The following is a 24,906-nucleotide window of genomic DNA, read 5'->3' as shown; positions in this document are numbered from 1 at the left end:
TAGTTAAGGGGGAATGGTAGCAGTGTGTACCATCTACAAGGTGCACGGCAGCAACACACCAAGGCTCCTTTGACAGCACCTTCAAAACCCACGACCTCTACACTTAGAAGGACAAGGGCAGCAATTACAAGGGAACACCACCACCACCTGCAAGTTCCCCTCCAAACCACACACCATCCTGACTTGGAATTATGTCGCCATTCCTTCACTGTTGCTGGGTCAAAATCCTGGAACTCCCTTCCTAACAACACTGTGGGTGTACCTATCCCACATGGACTGCAGCGGTTCAAGAAAGCAGCTCACCACCACCTTCTCAAGGGCAATTAGGGATGGACAATAAATGCTGTCCCAGCCAGCAATGCCCACATCCCATGAATGAATAAAAAAAGCATTAGTGGGGATTAGGAATAACAAGAGTCAGAAAACGTTAGTGGGAGTAGTTTATAGCCTCCCTCACAGTAGATATACCATTTGACAGAGGATTAAACAAGAAATTACTAGAGCTTATGACAAAGACAATGTAATAATTGTGGGGGATTTTAATCTTTATATAGACTGGACGAATCAAATTTGTAAGGGTGGTCTAGAAAATGAGATTGTGGAACGTTTTCGTGACAGTTTCCTGCAACAATATGTTGTGGAACCAACTAAGGATAAAGCTCTTTTAGATAGAGTATTGTGTAATGAGGCAGGGTTAATTAGTAATCGCATAGTAAAAGATTTGCTGGGAAACAGCAATCATAACACAATTGAATTCCATGTTCTAGGTCCTAGGATTCTAAAAGAGATAGCTGCAGAGATAGTGGATGCACTGGCTATGGTTTTCCAAAATTCCCTGGAATCTGGAACAGTCCCTGCAGATTGTAAGTTAGAAAATGTAACACCGCTTTCAAAAAAGGGAGAGAGGAAACAGGGGACTACAGGCCAGTTAGCCTGGCATCCGTCATTGGGGAAGTGCTGGAATCTATTATTAAGGAAGTCTTAACAATGCACTTTGAAAATCATAGTACGATCAGGCAAAGTCAACATGGTTTTATGAAAGGAAAATTATGTTTGACAAGTTTATTAAGTCTTTTCTGAGGATGTAACTCGTCGGGTAGATAAAGGGGACCCAATAGATGCAGTATACTTAGATTTCCAAAAGGCATTTGATGAGGTGTCACACAAAAGGTGAATAGGCAAGGTAAGGGCTCATGGAGTTGGAGGCAAAAGGAAATCATGGATGAAGGATTGGTTAACAGACAGGCAGCAGCAAGTAGGCATAAATGGGGTGTTTTCAAGTTGGGAGGCTGTGACTAGTGGAATGCCACAACTATCAGTGCTGGGACCTCAGCTATTTACAATCTATATTAATGACTTACACAGAGGGACAGACAGTAACGCATCTAAGTTTGCTCATGATACAAAGGTAGGTGGAAATGCAAGCTGTAAGGAGATATAGACAGGTTAAGTGAGTGGGCAAGAAGGTGAAATATAATGTGGGGAAGTGTGAGGTTATTCACTTGGGTCGTAAGAATAGAAGAGCAGAATATTTATAAAAGGCGTAAGACTTATAAATGTTGTTGTTCAGAAGGACTTGGGTGTGCTGTTACAAAGAACTCAAAGTTAGCATGCAGGTATAGCAAGCAATTAGTAAGGTAAATGGGATGTTGGCCTTTATTGCAAGGGGATTGGAGTGCAAGAGTAAAGAAGCTTTGTTACAATTGTACAGGGCTTTGGTGAGACCACTGTGTGCAGTTTTGGTCTCCGTATTTAAGGAAGGATATACTTGCATTGGAGGCAGTACAGCAAAGGTTCACTAGATTGGTCCCTGTGATGACAGGGTTGTCCTTTGGTGAGAAGCTGAGTAAATTTGACTTTTTTAAAAAATACATTCATGGGATCTGGGCGTCACTGGCTATGCCAGCATTTATTGCCCATCCCTAATTGCCCTCGAGAAGGTGGTGGTGAGCTGCCTTCTTGAACTGCTGCAGTCCATGCGGGGTAGGTGCACCCACAGTGCTGTTAGGAAGGGAGTTCCAGGATTTTGACCCAGCGACAGTGAAGGAACGGCGATATAGTTCCAAGTCAGGATGGTATGTGACTTGGACGGGAACTTGCAGGTCGTGATGTTCCCATGCATCTGCTGCTCTTGTCCTTCGAGGTGGTAGAGGTCGTGGGTTTGGAAGGTACTGTCTAAAGGAGCCTTGGTGCGTTGCTGCAGTGCAGCTTGTCGATTATACACACTGCTGCCACTGTGCGTCGGTGGTGGAGGGAGTGAATGTTTGTGGATGGTGTGCCAATCAAGCGGGCTGCTTTGTTCTGGATGGTGTCGAGCTTCTTGAGTGTTGTTGGAGTCACATTTATCCAGTCAAGTGGAGAGTATTCCATCACACTTCTGACTTGTGCCTTGTAGATGGTGGACAGGCTTTGGGGAGTCAGCAGGTGAGTTACTCGCCGCAGGATTCCTAGCCTCTGACCTGCTCTTATAACCACGGTATTTATACGGCTACTCCAGTTCAGTTTCTGGTCAACAGTAGCCCCTAGGATGTTGATAGTGGGGGATTCAGCGATGGTAATGCCATTGAATGTCAAGGGGAGATGGTTAGGTTCTCTCTTGTTGGAGATGGTCATTGCCTGGCACTTGTGTGGCGCAAATGTTACTTGCCACTTATCAGCCCAAGCCTGGATATTGTCCAGGTCTTGCTGCATTTCTACACGGACTGCTTCAGTATCTGAGGAGTCGCGAATGGTGCTGAACATTGTGCAATCATCAGCGAACATCCCCACTTCTGACCTTATGATTGAAGGAAGGTCATTGATGAAGTAGCTGAAAATGGTTGGGCCCAGGACACTACCCTTAGGAACTCCAGCAGTGAAGTCCTGGAGCTCAGATGATTGACCTCCAACAACCACAGCCATCTTTCTCTGTGCTAGGTATGACTCCAACCAGCAGAGAGTTATCCCCCTAATTCCAGTTTTGCTAGGGCTCCATGATGCCATACTCGGTCAAATGCTGCCTTGATGTCAAGGGCAGTCACGCTCACCTCACCTCTTGATCTCAGCTCTTTTGTCCATGTTTGAACAAAGGCTGTAATGAGGTCAGGAGCTGAGTGGCCCTGGCTTTACCCAAACTGAGCATCACTGAGCAGGTTATTGCTAAGCAAGTGCCACTTGATGGCACTGTTGATGACACCTTCCATCACATTACTGATGATTGAGAGTAGACTGATGGGGCGGTAATTGGCCGGGTTGGACTTGTCCTGCTTTTTGTGCAGAGGACATACCTGGGCAATTTTCCACATTGCCGGGTAGATGCCAGTGTTGTAGCTGTACTGGAACAGCTTGGCTAGGGGTGCGGCAAGTTCTGGAGCACAGGTCTTCAGTACTATTGCCGGAATATTGTCAGGATCCATATCCTTTACAGTATCCAGTGCCTTCAGTCGTTTCTTGATATCACGCGGAGTGAATCAAATTGGCTGATGTCTGGCATCTGTAAATCTGGGGACTTCAGGAGGGGGCCGAGATGGATCAACAACTCGGCACTTCTGGCTGAAAACTGTTGCAAATGCTTCTGCCTTATCTTTCGCACTGATGTGCTGGGCTCCCCCATCATTGAGGATGGGTATATTTGTGGAGCCACCTCCTCCAGTTAGTTGTTTAATTGTCCACCACCATTCACGACTGGATATGGCAGGTCTGCAGAGCTTAGATCTGATACGTTGGTTATGCGATCGCTTAGCTCTGTCTACCGCATGCTGCTTATGCAGTTTGGCATGCAAGTAGTCCTGGGTTGTAGCTTCACCAGGTTGACACCTCATTTTGAGGTATGCCTGGTGCTGCTCCTGGCATGCCCTCCTGCACTCTTCATTTAACCAGGGTTGGTCTCCTAGCTTGATGGTAATGGTAGAGTTGGGGATATGCCAGGCCATGAGGTTACAGATTGTGGTTGAGTACAATTCTGCTGCTGCTGATGGCCCACAGCGCCTCATGGATGCCCAGTTTTGCATTGCTAGATCTGTTCGAAATCTATCCCATTTAGCACGGTGATAGTGCCACACAACACGATGGACGGTATCCTCAATGTGAAGGCGGGACTTTGTCTCCACAAGGACTGTGCGGTGGTCACTCCTACCAATACAGTCATGGACAGAAGCATCTGTGGCAGGCAGATTGGTGAGGACAAGGTCAAGTATGTTTTTTTCCTCGTGTTGGTTCCCCCACCACCTGCCGCAGACCCAGTCTAGCAACTATGTCCATTAGTACTTGCCAGCTCAGTTAGTAGTGGTGCTCCCGAGCCACTCTTGGTGATGGCCATTGAAGTCCCCCACCCAGAGTACATTTTGTGCCCTTGCCACCCTCAGTGCTTCCTCCAAGTGGTGTTCAATATGGAGGAGTACTGACTCATCAGCTGAGGGAGGGTGGTAGGTGGTAATCAGTAGGAGGTTACTTTGCCCATCTTTGACTTGATGCCATGAGACTTCATGGGGTCCGGAGTCAATGTTGAGGACTCCCAGGGCAACTCCCTCCCTACTGTAGACCACTGTGCCACCACCTCTGCTGGGTCTGTCCTGCTGGTCGAACAGGACATACCCAGGGATAGTGATTGCAGTGCCAGGGACATTGTAAGGTATGATTCAGTGAGTATGACTATGTCAGGCTGTTGCTTGACTAGTCTGTGGGACAGCTCTCCCAACTTTGGCACAAGCCCCCAGAAGTTAGTCAGGAGGACTTTGCAGGGTCAACAGGGCTGAGTTTGCTGTTGTCATTTCCGGTGCCTAGGTCGGTGCCGGGTGGTCCGTCCGGTTTCATTCCTTTTTATTAACTTCGTAGTGGTTAGGTACAACTGAGTGGCTTGCTAGGCCATTTCAGAGGGCATGTAAGAGTTAACCACATTGCTGTGGGTCTGGAGTCACATGAAGGCCAGACCAGGTAAGGAGAGCAGATTTCCTTCCCTAAAGGATATTAGTGAACCAGATGGGTTTTTACAACAATCGACAATGGTTTCATGGCCATCATTAGACTAGCTTTTAATTCCAGATTTATTAATTAAATTCGAATTGCACCTTCTGCTGTGGTGGAATTCGAACTCATGTCTCCAGATCAATACTTTGGGTCTCTGCGTTACTAGTCCAGCAATAAAACCACTATATTCTCTGGAGTTTAGAAAAATGAGAAGCAATCGCATTGAAACATACAAGATTCTGAAGAGACTTGACAGGGTAGACACAGAGGTTACTTCCGCTGGCTGGGGAATCTAAAACACGGGGACACAGTCTCAGGATAAGGGGCCGATCATTTAGGACTGAGGCGAGAAGAAATTTCTTCAAAGAGTTGTGAATCTTTGAAATTCTCAACGTTAGAGGGTATTGAATGCTCTAACGTTGACTATAACGCTGAGATAGACAGATTTTTGGCCTCTCGGGGAATCAAGGGATACGTAGAGCAGGCAGGAAAGTGGAGAGGAGGCAGAAATTAAGCCATGCTCATAATGAATGGCAGAGCAGGCTCAACGGGCCACATGGTCTACTCCTGCTCCTATTTCTTATGTTCTTAGGCTGGGTCTCTGTTCTCTTGAAAACAGAAGTCTGACAGGTGACCTAATAGAGGTCTTCAAAATTATGAAATTTTAATAGAGAGAATGTTTCCATTTGTGGGGAGCACAGCAATATAATCACCAAGAAATCCAACAGGGAATTTAGAACAAACTTCTTTATCCAATGGAATGGTGCAAATGTGGACCTCTGGACCAAAGGGAGTGGCTGAAGTGAAGACGCATTTACGAAGAGGCTAGACCAGCATATGAGTGCTGATAGATTTAGATGAGAAAAGACGGGAGGAGGCTCAGGTAGAGTATAAATGTCGGCATGGACTGGTTGGGCTGAATAGCTTGTTTCTATTCCGTATATCCTCTGTAATGCCTTCCATCTGATCACAGACGTTCCCTTCTGTTCTTTTTCCTACCTTCCCCCTTTACACTTGCTTAAAATCTATTGCATCTCAAACTTTTTCAAGTTCTGATGAAAGGTCACTGACCTGAAACATTAACTCTGCTTCTCTCTCCACAGATGCTGTCTGACCTGCTGAGTACTTCCAGAACTTTCTGTTTTTCCTTCAGATTTCCAGCACCTGCAGTATTTTGCTTTTATTATATATTTAGCCAACATTTGCCAAGGATTGAAGCATAGTAAATCCAGAACTGTTACATGGGATACAAGACCAAAGCACTGCCGATGTTGGAAATCGTAAATAAAAACAGAAAATGCTGGAAATCGTAAATAAAAACAGAAAATGCTGGACATAATGAGCATGTCTGGTAGCATCCATGGCGAGAGGTACAGAGTTAACATTTCTGGTTGATGACCGACCTGAAAAGTTAACTGGTTCTCTCCGCTTAGACACTGTTACACGGGATCACACTCATGGGAAGTACAGCGATGGAAATATAAAAAAAACCAGAGTTATAAAAATAGAACAAGATGGAGGACAAAGTTACATGACACATACCGCCTCCTGCACTGAAATACACATCCAAGTCTGCATTGAAATTAAACAGCTCATCACACATGAATCTGAGCTATCCACAAGTGAACTAAAACAAAGGCATTAGCAGACGCTCCGTCTCCAGCTACAAGCACTACAATAAGGTGCGAACATCCCTCATATTATCAAAAATGTGCTGAGATCAGAAGCCATTATATAGCTTTTCAGGAACCAAAAGCCTAAAGTATCAGGGGCAAAACTAACTTTATGAATTTACCTTTAAAGGTTACCTTTTTTGGAGAACAAAAAGAGAGACCATCAAAAGCCATCTTTAATTCCAGCACAAGGCTGAGAGAGAGAAAGAGAGAGATCAATTCCAGCTAAGACAGTTGAACTCTGCTGAAATGAGTTAGCAACCAACTGCAGCAGAGAAATAAGACGGTGCCTTTTGAACAACTTCTCCACCTGTGAAAATGGAACGAAGAAATACTAGCATCGTCTTCAAACTGAAGTGTTGACTGCCAGGAGACTTCAGCAACCCAGCAAAAGCGAGACAACCAGTAAACAGGCCTGCAACTTTAAAACTTACCTTCCATGAGGATCCCACAGGTTTTTCCTGAAAATAGCAGACTTTTATACCTTGAATGCTTAACACCGCTTACCTTTTACCTTCTATCTATCTTTTCTTGAGTGTGCATGAAAGAGTGGGTGTGCTGGTGGTCTTGTGAACATTTTGGGTAATTATTGTTTAATAAATATATAACCTGCCGCTTTAAACTCATGAGAAAACCTGTCACTGTCTCTTTATTTGACCAAGGAAACACAGGGGCTGAAACAATAATTCAAATAAAATACTGCCTGTGGTCAGTTGGGAGGTGACCAGTGGAAGCCAGGAACACCATTTCCCACCTGTCGATAACAATGGGAATTTGAAAAGGCTAGTTCAATAAGTCAAAACAGCTTTTGGTTCTGGATTACAGGACTACTACTGCGAAACAAACATACACAATCATGAAAGTAATAGCAATCAAAACCTTGTGCAGGTTTTAATGCATAGGCCTGTTATTAAAGCCCATTAAAAATACCGTAAACTATAACTGTTCATGTACATAAAATCATGCTTTGCCATTTTTCGGGAAACTGAAATTGTTGAAAAAAGAAACACATTTTCCCCAAAACACTATTTCTTTATATTAAAATTCTATGAATTAAGTTTTATTAGTCACACCACAATGTTGTTGTATTATAACAGCTTTGCAGATGTAATATGACAAAAGTTATATAAGTATATTATAATTAACAGATACAGAAAAATAATATTTAAGACTAGAATTAAAAATTCTATTTCTCTAATATCCTATAATCTGAGTGAAACTGTCAATTTTGTGCTAAGTTAAGTATTGTGAATATAACTCAATTGCAAGCATAGCACTGCTCAATGAGGCTGTCACTCTACTTGAAGTTGTTACAATGGTAATGAAAATTTAATAACTGGGTCACTTAGTCCATCTAATTTCTACCTCAGCACATTTATAAAGATTTACAATTATTATCAGTGTGCTAAGAATTATGCTGACAACCAATTTAAGTACGGCTTGCAGAGTGGCGCATTTGCGCTTACTGGAAACTACATATATTAATACACAGGGCGCTGATCTCTGCTGACAGAAAAAACATGTACAAACATTGTGCCTGTTTCAGCTAAACAAAATAACTGACAGCCATTTGCTGGCTCATTCCTCAGGGTAATGCCTTGACAAATCAAAGTCAAGCTGCCTGGTTTAAATTTCAAACAAAGCTTGGCAGTTAACTGTCAGTCACCGAAACTGGTGCATTCTCCATGGCAATGCCTCTACCAATCAGAGTTCGCTTACCAACCAATCGGCACTCTCTTCTCGTACATTATAAAGTTGTTGTTTTCCCTTACATCGTTATTCTTGCAGATTGTCCTGATGAGTGCAAGACGAAAAGCTTCGACACCATGTCTCTATTTCCAGTCCCACACTATGTAATTGACTCTAATACTTTGTGAAATAATAATAAATTTGTATGCATCCATCAGCAAATACCCAGGTATTGCATCAGGATCAGACTAAGGCAAAGTCCTATTCACTTGCATCGGAGGAGCCAGTGCCAAACTATGTCGGAGAATGTAGATAGAATATATATACAGCACAGAAACAGGCCGTTCAGTCTCACCAGTCCATGTCGGCGTTTATGCTCCTATCGAGCCTCCTCCCATCTTGCCTCATCTAAATATATCATTGTAACCCTCTATTCCCTTCTCCTTCATACGCTTGACTAGCTTGCTCTTAAATACATCCATACTATTTGCTTCAACCAGTCCCCATGGTAGCAAGTTCCACATTCTCACCACTCTGAGTAAAGAAGTTTCTTCTGAATTCCCTATTGGATTTCTTGGCGACTATCTTACATTGATGGCCTCTAGTTACTATCTTCTCCACAAGTGAAAACATTCTCTCTGTTTTCACTTGACAAAATCTTTCAGAATTTTAAAGACCTCTATTAGGTAACCCCTCAACCTTTTTTCAAGAGAAAAGAGGCCCAGCCTGTCCATCCTTTCCTGATATGTATACCCACACATTTCTGATATCATCCTTGAAAATCCTCTTTGCACCCTCTCCAGTGCCTCTATATCCTTTTATAATATGGCGACGCGAGCTACACGCAGGCAGATGAGAAACTCTCCATTGACTGGGGTCACACCTGATCCAAACAAATATTGTTTTGGGTGTCAGAGACCAGGCATCACAGACAGGGGTCATCACCACAGGCGTTTCTCAGGGAAGTGTCCTCAGGTCAACCATCTTCAACTGCTTTATCAATTGCCTTTCCTCAGTTATGTCAGCAATGGGGTAGTTCATTAAAGGTTCCAAAGCATTCAATTCCATTCACAAGTTCACCTACAGTAGGACTGAGATTGCATGTAGAATTAAGCCAATAGTCAGGTAAAAGCCATCTTAAACAAGAAAAAATCCAGCCCTCTGCCCTTGACCTTAAATGGCAATACAATTATAGAGACCCACACCAACAACATCTTGGAGATCACCACTGACCAGAAATGTAACTGGACTAGCCATATCAACATAAAACTGACAAAAGGGGCGAGGTTATGATCACCGTGATGTGGCACGTCTCATGACCCCAAAAGCCTCCTAACATCTACAAGGCTCAGGTCAGGAGTGTGATGAAATCTTCACCACTTACCTGGATGGGTGCAGCTGCAACATTACTCAAGAAGCTCCACACCATCCAGACAAAGCAGTTTGCTGATTGGTGCCATAGCTACTAAACTTAATATCCTACCCCTCCACCACTCTACCATCTATAAGATGCACTGCAGCAACTTGCCACGGTTATTCTAACAATGCTTCCCTCATCTGATACCTTTACTACCAAAACATTCAATAGCAGCAATGCTGTGGAAAGAACATCATTCCCAAGTTCCCCCAAGTCACACACCATCACCATTCCTTCATTATCACCGAGTTGATATCCTGGAATTCTCTCCATAAAACTATTGTGGGTGCACCACAAGGGCTGCAGCAGTTCAAGAGGGCCTATCAAACACCTTCTCAAAACAACTAGGGATAAACAATAAATACAGACTTGCTTGTGTTACCCACATCCCAAGAACAAATAAAAAGGAGAAAAATTAACAATCAAGGTAACAAGAACTGTGACCATTACAACAGATGGCAGTGGAAAAGAATTTGGACCCTGTCTGGGTCAGATTATACAAGAATGATGCAACCAGTTGCAGGAAGAAGGATGGGAGAAAAAGAATATCATGGTCAGAGGACTATTATGTTCCAAAATCATTTTAAAAGGATCATGTTATTCTTGATTCTTCTGTTCGATGACTAAGCTATGTTACAAGGAGAAATTCTTCTGTTCATTTGACTTTAAAAAAATAAAATTACTATAATTTTGCCTTTATTCCAGATGATTGCTACTATGTTTGAGAAATGTGAAACATTGATTTTTATCTGTCCTGTACATTAGAAAATATACTTTTAGTGCAATGTGCTCAAAAAAGGGTGTAAAGATAAGCCAAGCAACTACAGGCCAGTCAGTTTAACTTTTGTGGTGGGGAAACGTCTAGACAATTCAGGGCAAAATTAATAGGCACATGGACAAATGCACATTAATTAAGGAAAGCCAGTATAGATTTGTTAAGGAAAAATCGTGTTAAACTAACTTGCTGGAGTTTTTTTTTTAAAGAGGTAACAGACAGGGTTGATGAGGGCAGTGCTGCTGATGAGGTGTAAATGGACTTCCAAAAGGCATTACAGTGCCGCACAACAGACTTGTGAACAAAGTTATAGGTCATGGAATAAAAGGGATGGGAACAACATGGATACGAAATTGGCTCAGTGACAGGAAACGAAGAGTAGCGGTTAATGGATGTTTTTCGGACTGGAGGATGGTTTGCAATGAAGTTCCCCAGGGGTCAGTGTTGGAACCCTTGCTCTTCCTGATACATATTATGAACATACGAATTAGGAGCAGGAGTAGACTACTCGAGCCTGCTCCGCCATTCAATAAGTTCATGGCTGAACTGATTACTCCACATTTCCACCTACCCCCGATAACCTTCCACCCCCTTGCTTATCAAGACTCTACCTCTGCCTTAAAAATATTCAAAGATTCTGCTTCCACTGCTTTTGAGGAAGAGAATTCCAAAGACTCACAACTCTCAGAAAAAAATTTCTCCTCATCTCTGTCTTAAATGGGCGACCCCTTATTTTTAAACAGTAACCCCTAGTTCGAGATTCTCCCACAAGGAGAAACATCCTTTCCACATCCACCCTGTCAAAACCCCTCAGGATCTTATATGTTTCAATTAAGTCACCTCTTACTCTTCTAAATTCCAGTGGATACAAGCCTTGCCTGCCCGATCTTTCCTTGTAAGACAGACCAGGTATTAGTCTAGTAAACCTTCTCTGTACTGCCTCCAATGCATTTACATCCTTCCTTAAATAAGGAGACCAGTACTGTACACAGTACTCCAGATGTGGTCTCACCAATGCCCTGTACAGCTGAAGCTCAACACCCCTACTTTTATATTCAATTCGCCTCGCGATAAACAATAACATTCTATTAGCTTTCCTAATTACGTGCTGTACCTGCATACTAACCTTTTGCGATTCATGCACTGGGACACCCAGATCCTTCTGCATCTCAGAGCTCTGCAATCTCTCACCATTTAGGTAATATGCTTCTTTTTTATTCTTCCTGTCAAAGTGGACAATTTCACACTTTCCCACATTATACTCCATTTGCCAGGTCTTTGCCACTCACTTAACCTATCTATATCCCTCTGTAGCCTCCTTATGTCCTCTTCACAAGTTACTTTCCGACCTATCTTTGTGTCATGAGCAAATTTCGCAACCATACCTTCAGCCCCTTCATCTAAGTCATTTATATATGACCTAGACCTTCGTGTACAGGGCACAATTTCAAAATTTACACATGGCACAAAACTTGGAAGCATTGTGAACTGCAAGGAGGATAGCTTAGAACTTCAAAAAAACATAGACAAGCTGGTGGAATAGGCAGACAAGTGGCAGATGAAGTTCAATGCCGAGAAATGTGAAGTGATTCATTTTGGTCGGAAGAACATGCAGAGACAATACAAAATAAAGTGTACAACTCTAAAGGAGCAGATGAACCTGGGTGTATACGTGCTTGAAGGTGGCAGGAAAGGTTGAGACAGTGGTTAATAAAGCATACAGTATCTTAGGCTTTATTAATAGGGGCATCGAGTACAAGAGCAAGGACGTTACGTTGAACCTGTATAAGACACTTGTTCAGTCTCAGCTAGAGTATTGCATCCAGTTCTGAGCGCCGCATTTTAGGAAAGATGTGTAAGCATTGCAGAGAGTGCAGAAAAGATTCACGAGAATGGTTCCAGGGATGAGGAACTTCAGTTATGAAGATAGATTGGGAGAAGTTGGGACAGTTTTCCTTAAAGAGAAGGCTGAGAGGTGATTTGACTGAGGTATACAAAATCATGTGGGGTCTGGACAGAGTATGTAGGGAAAAACTGTTTCCACTCATCAAAGGATCGAGAACGAGAGGGCACAGATTTAAGGCAAATGGCAAAAGAAGCAAAAGCAACATGACGAAAAACTTTTTCATGCAGTGATAGGTTAAGGTCTGGAATGCACTGCCTGACAGTGTGATGCAGGCAAGTTCAATAGAGGCCTTCAAAAGGGAATTAGGCTGTTAGAGTTTTAGAGTGATACAGCACTGAAACAGGCCCTTCGGCCCAACGAGTCCGCGCCGACCATCAACTACCCATTTACACTTCTTTTCTTTCTTTCTTTTGGGCCTCCTTATCTCGAGAGACAATGGATATGCGCCTGGAGGTGGTCAGTGGTTTGTGAAGCAGCGCCTGGAGTGGCTATAAAGGCCAATTCTGGAGTGACAGGCTCTTCCACAGGTGCTGCAGAGAAATTTGTTTGTCGGGGCTGTTGCACAGTTGGCTCTCCCCTTGCGCCTCTGTCTTTTTTCCTGCCAACTACTAAGTCTCTTTGACTCGCCACAATTTAGCCCTGTCTTTATGGCTGCCCGCCAGCTCTGGCGAATGCTGGCAACTGACTCCCATGACTTGTGATCAATGTCACACGATTTCATGTCGCGTTTGCAGACGTCTTTATAGCGGAGACATGGACGGCCGGTGGGTCTGATACCAGTGGCGAGCTCGCTGTACAATGTGTCTTTGGGGATCCTGCCATCATCCATGCGGCTCACATGGCCAAGCCATCTCAAGCGCCGCTGACTCAGTAGTGTGTATAAGCTGGGGGTGTTGGCCACTTCAAGGACTTCTGTGTTGGAGATATAGTCCTGCCACCTGATGCCAAGTATTTTCCGAAGGCAGCGAAGATGGAATGAATTGAGACGTCGCTCTTGGCTGGCGTACGTTGTCCAGGCCTCGCTGCCGTAGAGCAAGGTACTGAGGACACAGGCCTGATACACTCGGACTTTTGTGTTCCGTGTCAGTGCGCCATTTTCCCACACTCTCTTGGCCAGTCTGGACATAGCAGTGGAAGCCTTATCCATGCGCTTGTTGATTTCTGCATCTAGAGACAGGTTACTGGTGATAGTTGAGCCTAGGTAGGTGAACTCTTGAACCACTTCCAGAGCGTGGTCGCCAATATTGATGGATGGAGCATTTCTGACGTCCTGCCCCATGATGTTCGTTTTCTTGAGGCTGATGGTTAGGCCAAATTCATTGCAGGCAGACGCAAACCTGTCGATGAGACTCTGCAGGCACTCTTCAGTGTGAGATGTTAAAGCAGCATCGTCAGCAAAGAGGAGTTCTCTGATGAGGACTTTCCGTACTTTGGACTTCGCTCTTAGACGGGCAAGGTTGAACAACCTGCCCCCTGATCTTGTGTGGAGGAAAATTCCTTCTTCAGAGGATTTGAACGCATGTGAAAGCAGCAGGGAGAAGAAAATCCCAAAAAGTGTGGGTGCGAGAGCACCCATTTACACTAATCCTACATTAATCCCATTTTCCCTCTCACATCCCCAGCTTTCCTCAATTCTCCTACCACCTACCTACACTAGGGGCAATTTTTTTTTACAATGGCCAATTTACCTATCAACCCGCAAGTCTTTTGCATGTGGGAGGAAACCGGAGCACCCGGAGGAAACCCACGCGATTACAGGGAGAACGTGCAAACTTCGCACAGGCAGTACCCAGAACCGAAACCGGGTCACTGGAGCTGTGAGGCTGCGGTGCTAGCCACTGCACCACCCAAGTTTTGTTATCTGAAAAGAAAAATGTGCAGGGTTATGGGAAAACGGTGGGGAATGCTACTAGGTGAATTGCTGATTTACAGAGCTGATACAGACACGATGGGATGAATGGCCTCCATCTGTGCTGTATTAATTCTGTGAACTTAATGTTTTATGCAATCTTTAAAAGACAATCCATTTCAAGTCTGCATTGTTATAGGTAACAAAATGGATGAATAAATTGAGGTTTAGAACGTATACATGCAAATAATATGGTAGTTGTTGAACAAAATACATCTACAGCATGTCAAAACAGACTAACTAAGCTAAGAACTCTGCATTCATTAAGCAGTTCCCAATTAACTAGTCTAGCGCTTCTCCAGCCTGTGTTGGCTATGACTCAGTGCACTGACTCATCCAGGCAAACTTTCTACCAGAAGAAAAAAAATTAAGTCTGCTGCAAGTTTGCTATAAAAAATGACCCTGAATGCAATGAAGCATAATGGTTCATCAGCAGGATCTGGAAGTATCACATTAAAGTGACGGCTGGCAACCAGTTTTTTTCTTCTTCAAACTTTACATTAAATATACTTTAAAAAGAGGCTTTCAAAACTGACAACTCACAAAATCGGTTTATGGGGTTTTGATGAGAATAGAATATGTAGTACCAATTTTGAAGAGAAAAGCAACAGAAAATACTATCACCACTTCTCGCATTTGAAACTCTTACTGCATGGTTCAGGTACATTTGGGAATGAAATCTCTATGAACCAGTTAAAATAACTAAAACCTGAAATCTACTAAGGGGAGAAATAAGTCTAAAAAGGTAATGCATTCTACAGCACAGATGTTTCATTTGCAATGAAATTATATAAATTGCTTTTAGAACCAAAGCTAGGTGACTTTTTCACAAATGATACATAATGTACAGAGCAAATATACTTAACATTTGCTATGCCACACAACTTCATGGGAATAAGGATTTTTTTGCAATTAAAACAGAATATGCTGGAAATACTCAACAGATCAGGCAGCACCTGTGGACAGAGAAACAGAGTTAATGTTTCAGGTCTGCGATCTTTCATCAGATATGGGAAATGTAGAAATGTAATAGGTCTTCAGCAAGTGAAAGGCGGGAGGTTGGAAAGAACAAAAGGAAGATCTGTGATAAGGTGAAAGACAGGAGAGATTTAAATGACAAAAGATTTCATGGTGCAAGGCAAAAGGGAGTGTGGTAATGGGACAAGTAAAGAAACAAAAAATGTGGTGGGTTCTGATGAAAGGTCACAGACCTGAATTGTTAACTCTGCTTCTCTCTCCACACATGCTGCCTGACCTGAATATTTCCAGCACTTTGTTTTTATTTCAGATTTCCAGCACCTGCAGTATTTTATTAAACAAAAGATGTGTCTAGAGGAGCTATCCTGCTATTCACACCTCCTCTAGATACATCTTTTGTTCCTTTAATTGTGGCATTACCATTCCCTTTTACCATGAAATCATTTGTCATTTAATCTCTCCTGCCTTCTCCCTATGACAGGCCTTCCTTTTTGTTCTTCCCACCCTCCCTCATTTCACCTGCTGAAAACCTATGACATTTCTCTTTCCTCAGTTCTGATGAAACGTCACAGACCCGAAAGATTAACTTTGTCCCTCTTTCCACAGATGCTGCCAGACCTGCTGAGTATTTCTGCATTTTCTGTTTTTATTTCAGATTTCCAGCATCTGCAGTATTTTGTTTTTGTGCTTTTGTAGGATATTTTTGGTTTTGAGGGGTGTATACAGCAGAATCAATGTTATTTGTGGCAGGACTTGAATTAATCACAATTCATTAAAAACTAAGTGTGCGCAATTTAATTTTATATTAAGACTTTTCCTAATTAAAGAGAACAAAATGCTGATCTAAGGCAATATTAACTGTAAAAAAACATTAAAGAAAGTCTCATTAAGTAAACCTAGAAATCTTCAAATTTGCAAAAATTAGGAAACATAAAAGATGGGCAGAGCAGTGGCAAATGGAATTTAATCCTGAGAAGTGTGAGGTGATGCATTTTGGGAGGACTAACAAGGCAAGGGACTATACAATGGATGGTAGGCCCTAGGAAGTACAGAGGGACATTGGTGTATTTGTCCATAGATCACTGAAGGCAGTAGCACAGGTAGATAAAGTGGTTAGGAAGGCATATAGGATACTTGCCTTTATTAGCCAGACATAGAATATAAGAGCAAGGAGGTTATGATGGAGTTGTATAAAATGCTAGTGTGTACAGTTCTGGTCGTCACACTATAGGAAGGATGTGATTGCACTGGAGAGAGTGCAGAGGAGATTCACCAGGATGTTGCCTGGGCTGGAGCATTTCAGCTATGAAGAGAGACTGGATAGGCTAGGGTTGTTTTCCTTAGAGCAGAGAAGGCTGAGGGGGGACTCCATTGAAGTATACAAAATTGTGGGGGCTGAGATATGGTAAATAGGAAGAAACTTTTTCCCTTAGCGTAAGTGTCTATAAGCAGGGGGCATAGATTTAAGGTCAGGGGCAGGAGGTTTAGAGGGGATTTGAGGAAAAAAAATGTCACCCAGAGGGTGGTTGGAATCTGGAACACACTGCCTGAAAGGAGAGGCAGGAGCCCTCACAACATTTAAGAAGTATTTAGATGAGCACCTGAAACACCATAGCATACAAGGCTACGGGCCAAGTGCTGGAAAATGGGATTAGAATAGATAGGCTTGATGGCCGACGCAGACACTGAGGGCCGAAGGGCCTGTTTCCGTGCTGTATAACTATATGACTTTATTAACACACATACAACTTTATGAAAAAGCTATACATCTTTTAATAAAAAAAAACTTCAATACTTCAATCTATTTGACCACCTCACATGCACTAATCGCTACTCCTGCATATTGCAAGTTAATTTCTTTGATCCGGGACTATTTTCGAAAATTTACAATGCACCTACCTAAATTGGCACAGTAAAGTATTCCTAAATGCAATAATTATTGATATGCTAAAAGATAGAGCATGTCATAGTTGAACCAAATGGAAAAAATAAGCAATCAAATAAATTATTTTGTAAATAAATCTACCAAACCAACTGGCAAGTTGGAATTTTGCAACATTCCCACTCCCCCACCCTTTCTATGCTGCTGAATCCAAATTAAGGACTATAGCAAAATGATTCTTCCAGTTTTACTTCTAGAAATCGACAAATTACAATTATAAACACCTAGTGAGTGCCCCCAAAAAACTAATGGATACCAGGAATACTGCACTACGACTCTCATTTCCAATGTTTTTGTAAAAAACAAACATTTGTTCTATAAACTTCTCAACTGTTAAGTTACAATGTGAATAATGAATATTTTAGTTTCTCAGTTTATTTACCTCCTAATGGTGTACATTTTATGTGCCTACCAGTGATTGAGGACTGTGCTAATGAATCACAAATTTCATTTTCATCAGACCAATGTCATAATAGCTTTTGATTTCCTTGTTAGAACTCCTCTACAAAATTCAGTCAGGTACCTCTGTATGTTGACTATAAGGATAAACAAGCACGGAAATCCTAAGTGCTGGAAGATTACATGAGCTGCAGCTACACCAATGGTATAAGAAACATACCCAGCCACTAACGGTCTTGTTTTCAACTTTTTTCAGAGAAATCTTGAGATTTAGAGAAAAAGGAACATGGATCAAAAATAAATTTCACATTTACAGTTTCCTTCAACCAATGCTCTTTTGGGTGCAGTACATTACCAAAAGAAATATGCCAGAATGCAGAGTATTTTGTAGTCAATATAAAAAGCCAATATCTGACATACATTTGTTTGTACAGCATACTTGTCCCAACAGACTTCAAATTATTGAGCACCATTTTAGGATTGTCAAAGTTTGATAATGTGCAGAAAAACTAGCCTATCATGAAAACTTACATTCTCCTTTGTGAGTTGGAAATAAAGATGACTTGTTACTAAATTTTTAAGTTTGTTGACTACTCTTGCTGAAGTTAAGATCAAGCAGTGTCTGTCAGGAGCATTAGTCTAAATTTTACATGGCAACAATAATTTTGATCACTTCTGTCAAATAAAATCCTCTCCACAATGCTGAAATAAAGGGGTTGGAAGAATGAATGGTGAAATATTTTGATCAATTTGATCTGTGCACTGAAATCAACTGTTAAAAATGAGAAAATGGATGTAATCTATGTGAAGCAAAATACAAGTCATTTTGCAGGGTCCTGCTATGCTGTTTGGTATTGGGATGTGCAACATGAAATGACATTGTGAGACTCAATGAAACAAATATATAAAATAAAATACCTATTCTAACATGGTTTGGATTCCCACTGAAAATGGCACCCAGACTGACATCTCCCACTGACAACTGGAATAAGGATTCGGAATAAAATAGGAGCATATTCACAAAATAGTAAAAAAGTAATTTCTTGTATACTTACAAGAGAACGGGGTGGGGGGGGGGGTTAATTTAGCAACATGCAGGTGTAATTCTGTCCCCATTCCAAAAGTAATTATGTCCTTATATAATGGAATTATAAATTAGCATGACATTTATAGTAGAGACTACCTATGTCAACTTGTTACACTCTAATCATAACCTCCCACTAGTAACAGCACTGTAGTATCTCCAGTGACAGGAGGGTGCAATTAGCATGACAAAGTTACATTTCTAGTTTTCATTATAAAATGGGCATTGATAATGAAAAAAGTTGATAAGTGCACACAGATGCACAATTGTAATATATAATAAATACATTTCAAGTTATGTTTACAGTTACACTACTGCAATAAATACACATTTATGCAAACAAACACAGACAGCTAATATTCTTTAAATCAAAAACTACTGCATGTTTGAACTGACACTGCAAGATTCTCATGATGTTTAACATTGAAACAAATATATAAAATACACTGAATACCTCTTCTGAAGGAACCATTCCCTCCGCGACACCCAGGTCCACTCTTTCATCACCCCACTTCCCCTGGATCTTTTTGTGCAAGTGCAGGAGATGAAACACCTCCTCCCTTCCCAACATTTGGAACCCCAAACATTCCTTCTGTAGTCACTGCTTGTGATTGCATCGGGGAGACCAAACGGATTGGCTGCTAGCTTTGCTGAACATCTCCATTCAGTCCATTGGCATGACACTGAGCTTCCAGTCACATGGCACTTGAATTTTCCATCCCACTTTGACCTCTCTATCCTTGGTCTCCTACACTGTTGAAATGATGCTCAAAGCGAACTTGAGGAACAGCACCTCATTTCTATTAGACACTTTACAGCCTTTAGGTCTCAACATCAAAGTTTAATAACTTCAGGCCTTAACTACCATTGCCATTTTCTTTGGCAGTAGGTCCTGGTATGGAGGATGGCTGCTCTGGAGCCACTGGGATTAGAGGAGGTGTGAGCTCATGCTTGGGGCGAGAATCCCCTATCGATACATGGCCAGAGGGGTGGTCCACACTCTTGCTGTCTAGAAGCATAGAAAATAGCAGGGGTAGGCCATTCGGCCCTTTGAGCCTGCTCCACCATTCATTATGACCATGGCTGATCATCCAACTCAGTAACCTGTTCCAGCTTTCTCCCCATATCCTTTGATCCCTTTTGCCCCAACAGCTATATCTAATTCCTTCTTGAAAACATACAATGTTTTGGCCTCAACTGCTTTCTGTGGTAGTGAATTCCACAGGCTCACCACTCTCTGGGTGAAGAAATTTCTCCACATCTCAGTCCTGAAAGGTTTACCCCATATCCTTAAACTATGACTCCTGCTTCTGGACTCCCCCACCATCGGGAATATCCTTTCTGCATCTACCCTGTCAAGTCCTGTTAGAATTTTATAGGTTTCTATGAGATCACCCCTCATCACTCTTCTGAACTCCAGCGAATATAATCCTAAGCGACTCAAACTCTCCTCATACGTCAGTCCCGCCATCACAGAAATCAGTCTGGTAAACCTTCGCTGCACTCCCTCTATAGCAAGAACATCCTTCCTCAGATAAGGAGACCAAAACTGCACACGATATTCCAGGTGTGGCTTCACCAAGTCCCTGTATAATTGCAGCAAGACATCCCTGCTCCGGTACTCGAATCCTCTCGCTATGAAGGCCAACATACCATTTACCTTTTTTACCGCCTGTTGTACTTGCATGCTTACCTTCAGCGGCTATTGTACGAGAACACCCAGGTCTCGTTGCATATTCCCCTCTCTCAGTTTATAGCCATCTACCCATCCTTTCTCATTTGAGGGCCACGGAAACCTTCTCTTTGTCAGATTTTCCATGCCTCCTTCCCCCTCTGCTAATCTGCTGTAAGCATTTACACATGTTCAGTGCCCATTTTAGTTTATTTATTTGTCCAATTACCACCCCATTTTGCTTTGCACCATAATTCATTTCGTCACATTATCACACCTGCTCTCCACCCTACCACAGACCTTCTGTTCTTTCCTCCCCATCCCCGGCTCTGTACTTGCTTAAAAACTGTTAAATCCAGTTCTATGAAAGGTCGCCAACCTAAAAGGTTAACTCCGTTTTTCGCCTCACGTATGTTATCTGACCTGATAAGCGATTTTTAAAAAAGAGTTTACCAACTGCCAGTACCAGGCCTTCTCCCCATAGCCCTTCTTCCTTTTCACACAACAATCCAACTCCCTCTTGAATGCCTCAATTGAACCTGCCTCCACCACACTGTCATGCAGTGCATTCCAGATCCTAACCACTCGCTGCGTGAAAAAGTTTTTCATGTCGCTATCGTTTATTTTACCAATTACTTAAATTCGTGTTGTAAAATTCTGTTTAACAACACAGGCAATATTAAACGGATTAACATGTGATTCATGTCAAACTTTTGGGTAACTTGCCACAAAACCTGGACTCACCTGCCTCGGTTTGGGTGACAAATAATGAATAACCTCTTTAGCCATCACGGGTTTGTGCAAACACAGATTGTGTTGTGAAATTTTTCTACTGGAGCCTTCCTCCGAGTCGGTTGCCAAGTCCAGAGGCCCTGAACCTTCTACATCGTAAACGTTTTGAACTGCTGAGAGGTAAATGCTTCTGGCGAGAGGTGGTTGATTCCAGCAAGCAAGGCCGGTGTTACAGATGGCGAGGGGAGGCTGATTCGCTTTAATACGGAGCGCTGCATCTCTGACTAACGGACAAGTTTTCAGGCTCTGGTTTATCAAACCCCAAGTCATGATGTTTTGTTTAACTATTTGTATTTAGGGATAAGGAAAGGGAAAACTCCTTGATAGACGGGTGTGGTTTTAACCGATGAGGAACGGCGGCAGTTGTTGAACTCACTCCCCGACTGGGCGGCAAACACAAACCGTTAGCCGGCTTACAACTCTCCGCGTAAATTCCGCCCAAACTTCCACAACTTTCCTCAAACACTAACACTCCCGCTAACGAGGGCGATCCACCACTCAAAGGTGGCGTACTAGACAACAACTCATTCTTTCACAAAGCCCCCCCCCAATATTACATCTCAAAAGCGTTTCAATTGGATTGTTTTTACATCTTAGTATCTGTTCACCGCTATTATTAGAACAAAAAGCCACTCAAGCGCTTGAATTATTACTTAAATAGAGTTCAACTCTATTTCGTTGAAGGAATTTTTTTTATTACCCGACCTTTTTACATTTATTTGAAAAAAATTCTTGGTTATTTGTAAATGGAAATTTTAAAATATATTATGTGGGAGCACCTGGTGAATTTCTCTGGCAGCGACCAGCTGACACTGAAGGTTTTACCCATGGGTTTCTGCCGGTTGCCACCCGGATGGTAAAAGAGGGGACACCCGATCGTTGGGCGGCCGGCACGTAAAGTGACGTCACGCGCCGTAGCCCGCCAATGAAATTGAAGCTGGCGTGCGTGCTGGCAGCCAATGACAAGCCGGCCTGCCGAACGGTCTGATTTAAATTCTGTTGGGCGGCGAGACCGGGAAGTAAAATAACATAACGGGCGGGATAGTCGGTGAGTGTTGCTGATCTGGTTCATTTTTTTTAAACTGTTATTTTCCCCTCACTCTTGAAGTTGAAGTGTGAGGTGGTGATGTCCCATGGATGGGAGGGGAGAGTCCACAAGCTCCAGATCCCCAACAGGCGTTTATTGTTTAGAAACCCACCATAGCTTCACATTAGTTCTACCCAACTGACAGGAGGTGCAACTTCCATCTCCCCGATAATCCACAGCAACTGTGCTGCGGCTGGTGAGACTCTGGGCCTGGCGTCCGCACCGTGCCTACAACACTGGAACCGTGAGAGGTGGTGATTAACCCGGTAAAATCATACCTGCCGCCACTCAGAAAGAGTCCTTTCGATCCAGCAAGTCTCCACTGATGTTTTCTACTTTATGGGTCATCTACCCTCACTCCCCGCCCGCCCCTCAGTATCCTTAATCTTCCTATATCTCAAACAGCTCCCTTTTAAAATAATGCATGGATTTTGCTTTGACCATAGTTTGTATCAGCATTTCACACTCTTATTAATTCTCTGTAGAAAGAAATACTTCTAAAGTTCTATCAGCATGTTGTGGTCGAGTGGAGATTATCACTTGTCGCTCAGTTGGTCGCCACGGGTTGTCTCTTAGCAGAGGGTTGTGGGTTCAGTCCCACTTGAGCACACCAGGCTGACATTACAGTGGAGTACTGAGTGAGTACTACATTTTCGCAGATGTCCTTTTTTAGGATGAGATGTCAAACTGTGCCCCATCTGCCCTCTCTGGTGGATGTGAAAGATCCCATGGCGCTATTTGGCAGTATGCCTGGTACCTTGGTTCTCAACATCACCAAAACCAGATTGTCTGGTTATTGCCTCATTGCTCTTTATGGAAAATTGGCTGGCACATTTTCTACATTATAACAGCACTTCAAAGTATTGGCTGGAAAGCACTTTGGGATGGCCTGAGATTTTGAAAGGTGCTGTATAAATACTGTTTCTTCGCATTCCTTTTGTAATTTTGATTCCTATAAAATCATGGGTTTAGCAGGGGGGAAAAAACTTCTGCAGTCTCTTCATAACTAACCTCTTGGCCTGGGAGCATTTTACACCACCTTGTATGTATTTATATTGTTTTTATAATAGACTGCCCAAAATTGCGCATAATACTTGTGCCCTAATTTAGATGTTGGACTAAATTTGAATATTTTATACCGCAATGCAAATCGACGGCTCCCATTTACCTCCCTTATGGCCTTTTGCACGACCAGTTTTGGTACATGGAGCTCCCATTGTTTCATTTTCAATCCTGTTCTATTTTTGCTTCCAAAATGTATTTCTTCACATTTTTCTACTTTGAACTGCAAATGCCACCTGTCCACCTCACTAACGCACCTAGATTCCTTTACAATTTTATACAATTTGCATCACATTCTCCCTTCCAGAGTGGTGTCATCAGAAAATCTTTTATATTTCTCCCTCAATTCTTAAGTCCAGATTGCAGGCATGATGGACCAAATGTCTGCTATGCTGTAAATTTTCTATGTTTCTATTCACAAGTATTCCCAATACGGACCCCCCCATAGAACACTTAACCACTTCTTTTCAGTCTGAGAAAATTCCTTTTGCTCCTGCTGTGTGCTTACTGCCCTCCAACCATTTTGATGCATGTTACCACATTTCCATAATTCAATGTGCCATTACCTTTGCCATTAGGGTCAATTTGTATCCCAAATGCTTTGGGAAAATTAATGTAAACCACGTGCAGTGCAAATTTTTTTTAATCTATCCCCTCTGGTGCATGTGGATTGATTGACCTTTAATTTCCAGGCTTATATCTAACCCATTTCTCTCTGGAGAGCAATGACACGTTTGCCACTTTTCAGTTTACTGCAACAATTTTATGTTATGTAGAATTTTCAAATACACAGAGTAATGCATTTTTTTTGTCATATGCTAAAATGGGCTTCATTTTGTAAACCAAAATGGTTCAGTTTTAATGAGTGACAGCTATTTGCCTTTACAGTCTTATGAAAAATATTTACATTTTAAGAACTGTAAGAGGTAGTTGAAAATGGTTTATTCAGATATCCAAGATCAAGAAATATTATTTAAACCAAAATAAAAACACAAAATGCTGCAAATGCTCAACAGGTCTGTGGAGAGCGAAACAGAGGTAATGTTTCAGGACTGTGACCTTTCATCAGAATTGGGAAAAGATAGAAATGTATTAAAGTTTGAGAAAGTGAAAGGGGGAAGAGTGGGAAGAAGAACAAAAGGGAAGGTCTGTGATTGGGTGGAGGGCAAGACAGAGTAAATGATAAAAGGTTCCCCTCCCTCCCCCCACCCCTTTTACTTGTTCAAAACCAATTGCATTTCTAAATTTTCTCAGTTCTAATGAAAGATGACAGACCAGAAATGTTGACTGTTTTCTCTCTCAGATGCTTCCCGGCTTGCTGAGTGTTTCCTACATTTTCTGTTTTTATTTCTGATTTCTATTGAAATATTATTTAAAGATTTATCTTGACCTAATTAAATAACAAATAATATAATTACTAATTTAAATCTTAAATGCTTATCTTAAGTCACTCAGTTGTTTCCCACTCCTATCCAATTGAGGCTTTGTAAGTAAATTTTATTGTAAAAGTTGATAGTTGTTGATAGTTCTCTTCATTGAAAAACCTGCAAATCCATAAACTGGTTTCATTGTCAATG

The 24,906-nt window shown here is 42.2% G+C and overlaps 2 protein-coding genes across 6 annotated transcripts in view; one reads left to right on the top strand and one right to left on the bottom strand.

Annotated features, from left to right (window-relative positions):
- Positions 1-21,866, bottom strand: part of mettl15 (methyltransferase 15, mitochondrial 12S rRNA N4-cytidine) — a 113,565-nt gene extending 91,699 nt beyond the window's left edge. Inside the window, exon 1 of the mRNA XM_068046485.1 lies at positions 21,133-21,866. Within this exon, the coding sequence (XP_067902586.1) occupies positions 21,133-21,450 (318 nt within the window). The 5' untranslated portion in view covers positions 21,451-21,866. The remainder of the gene's footprint in view (positions 1-21,132) is intronic.
- Positions 21,191-24,906, top strand: part of kif18a (kinesin family member 18A) — a 189,357-nt gene continuing 185,641 nt past the window's right edge. The window contains exons 1-2 of one of the 5 annotated variants that reach the window (XM_068046479.1): positions 21,191-21,300; positions 22,753-22,905. The gene's annotated coding sequence lies outside the window, so the exon portion shown is untranslated. Of the gene's footprint in view, positions 21,301-22,151; positions 22,229-22,752; positions 22,906-23,119; positions 23,172-24,906 lie in introns of those variants that run through there. The other 4 variants (XM_068046481.1, XM_068046482.1, XM_068046480.1 and 1 more) reach the window with 4 other exon arrangements.

Source organism: Heterodontus francisci, chromosome 14 (genome assembly GCF_036365525.1).
Source record: "Heterodontus francisci isolate sHetFra1 chromosome 14, sHetFra1.hap1, whole genome shotgun sequence".
NCBI classification, from domain to species: domain Eukaryota; kingdom Metazoa; phylum Chordata; class Chondrichthyes; order Heterodontiformes; family Heterodontidae; genus Heterodontus; species Heterodontus francisci.
The sequence above is the reverse complement of the archived record's forward strand: the minus strand, read 5'-3'. Positions and strand labels throughout refer to the sequence as shown.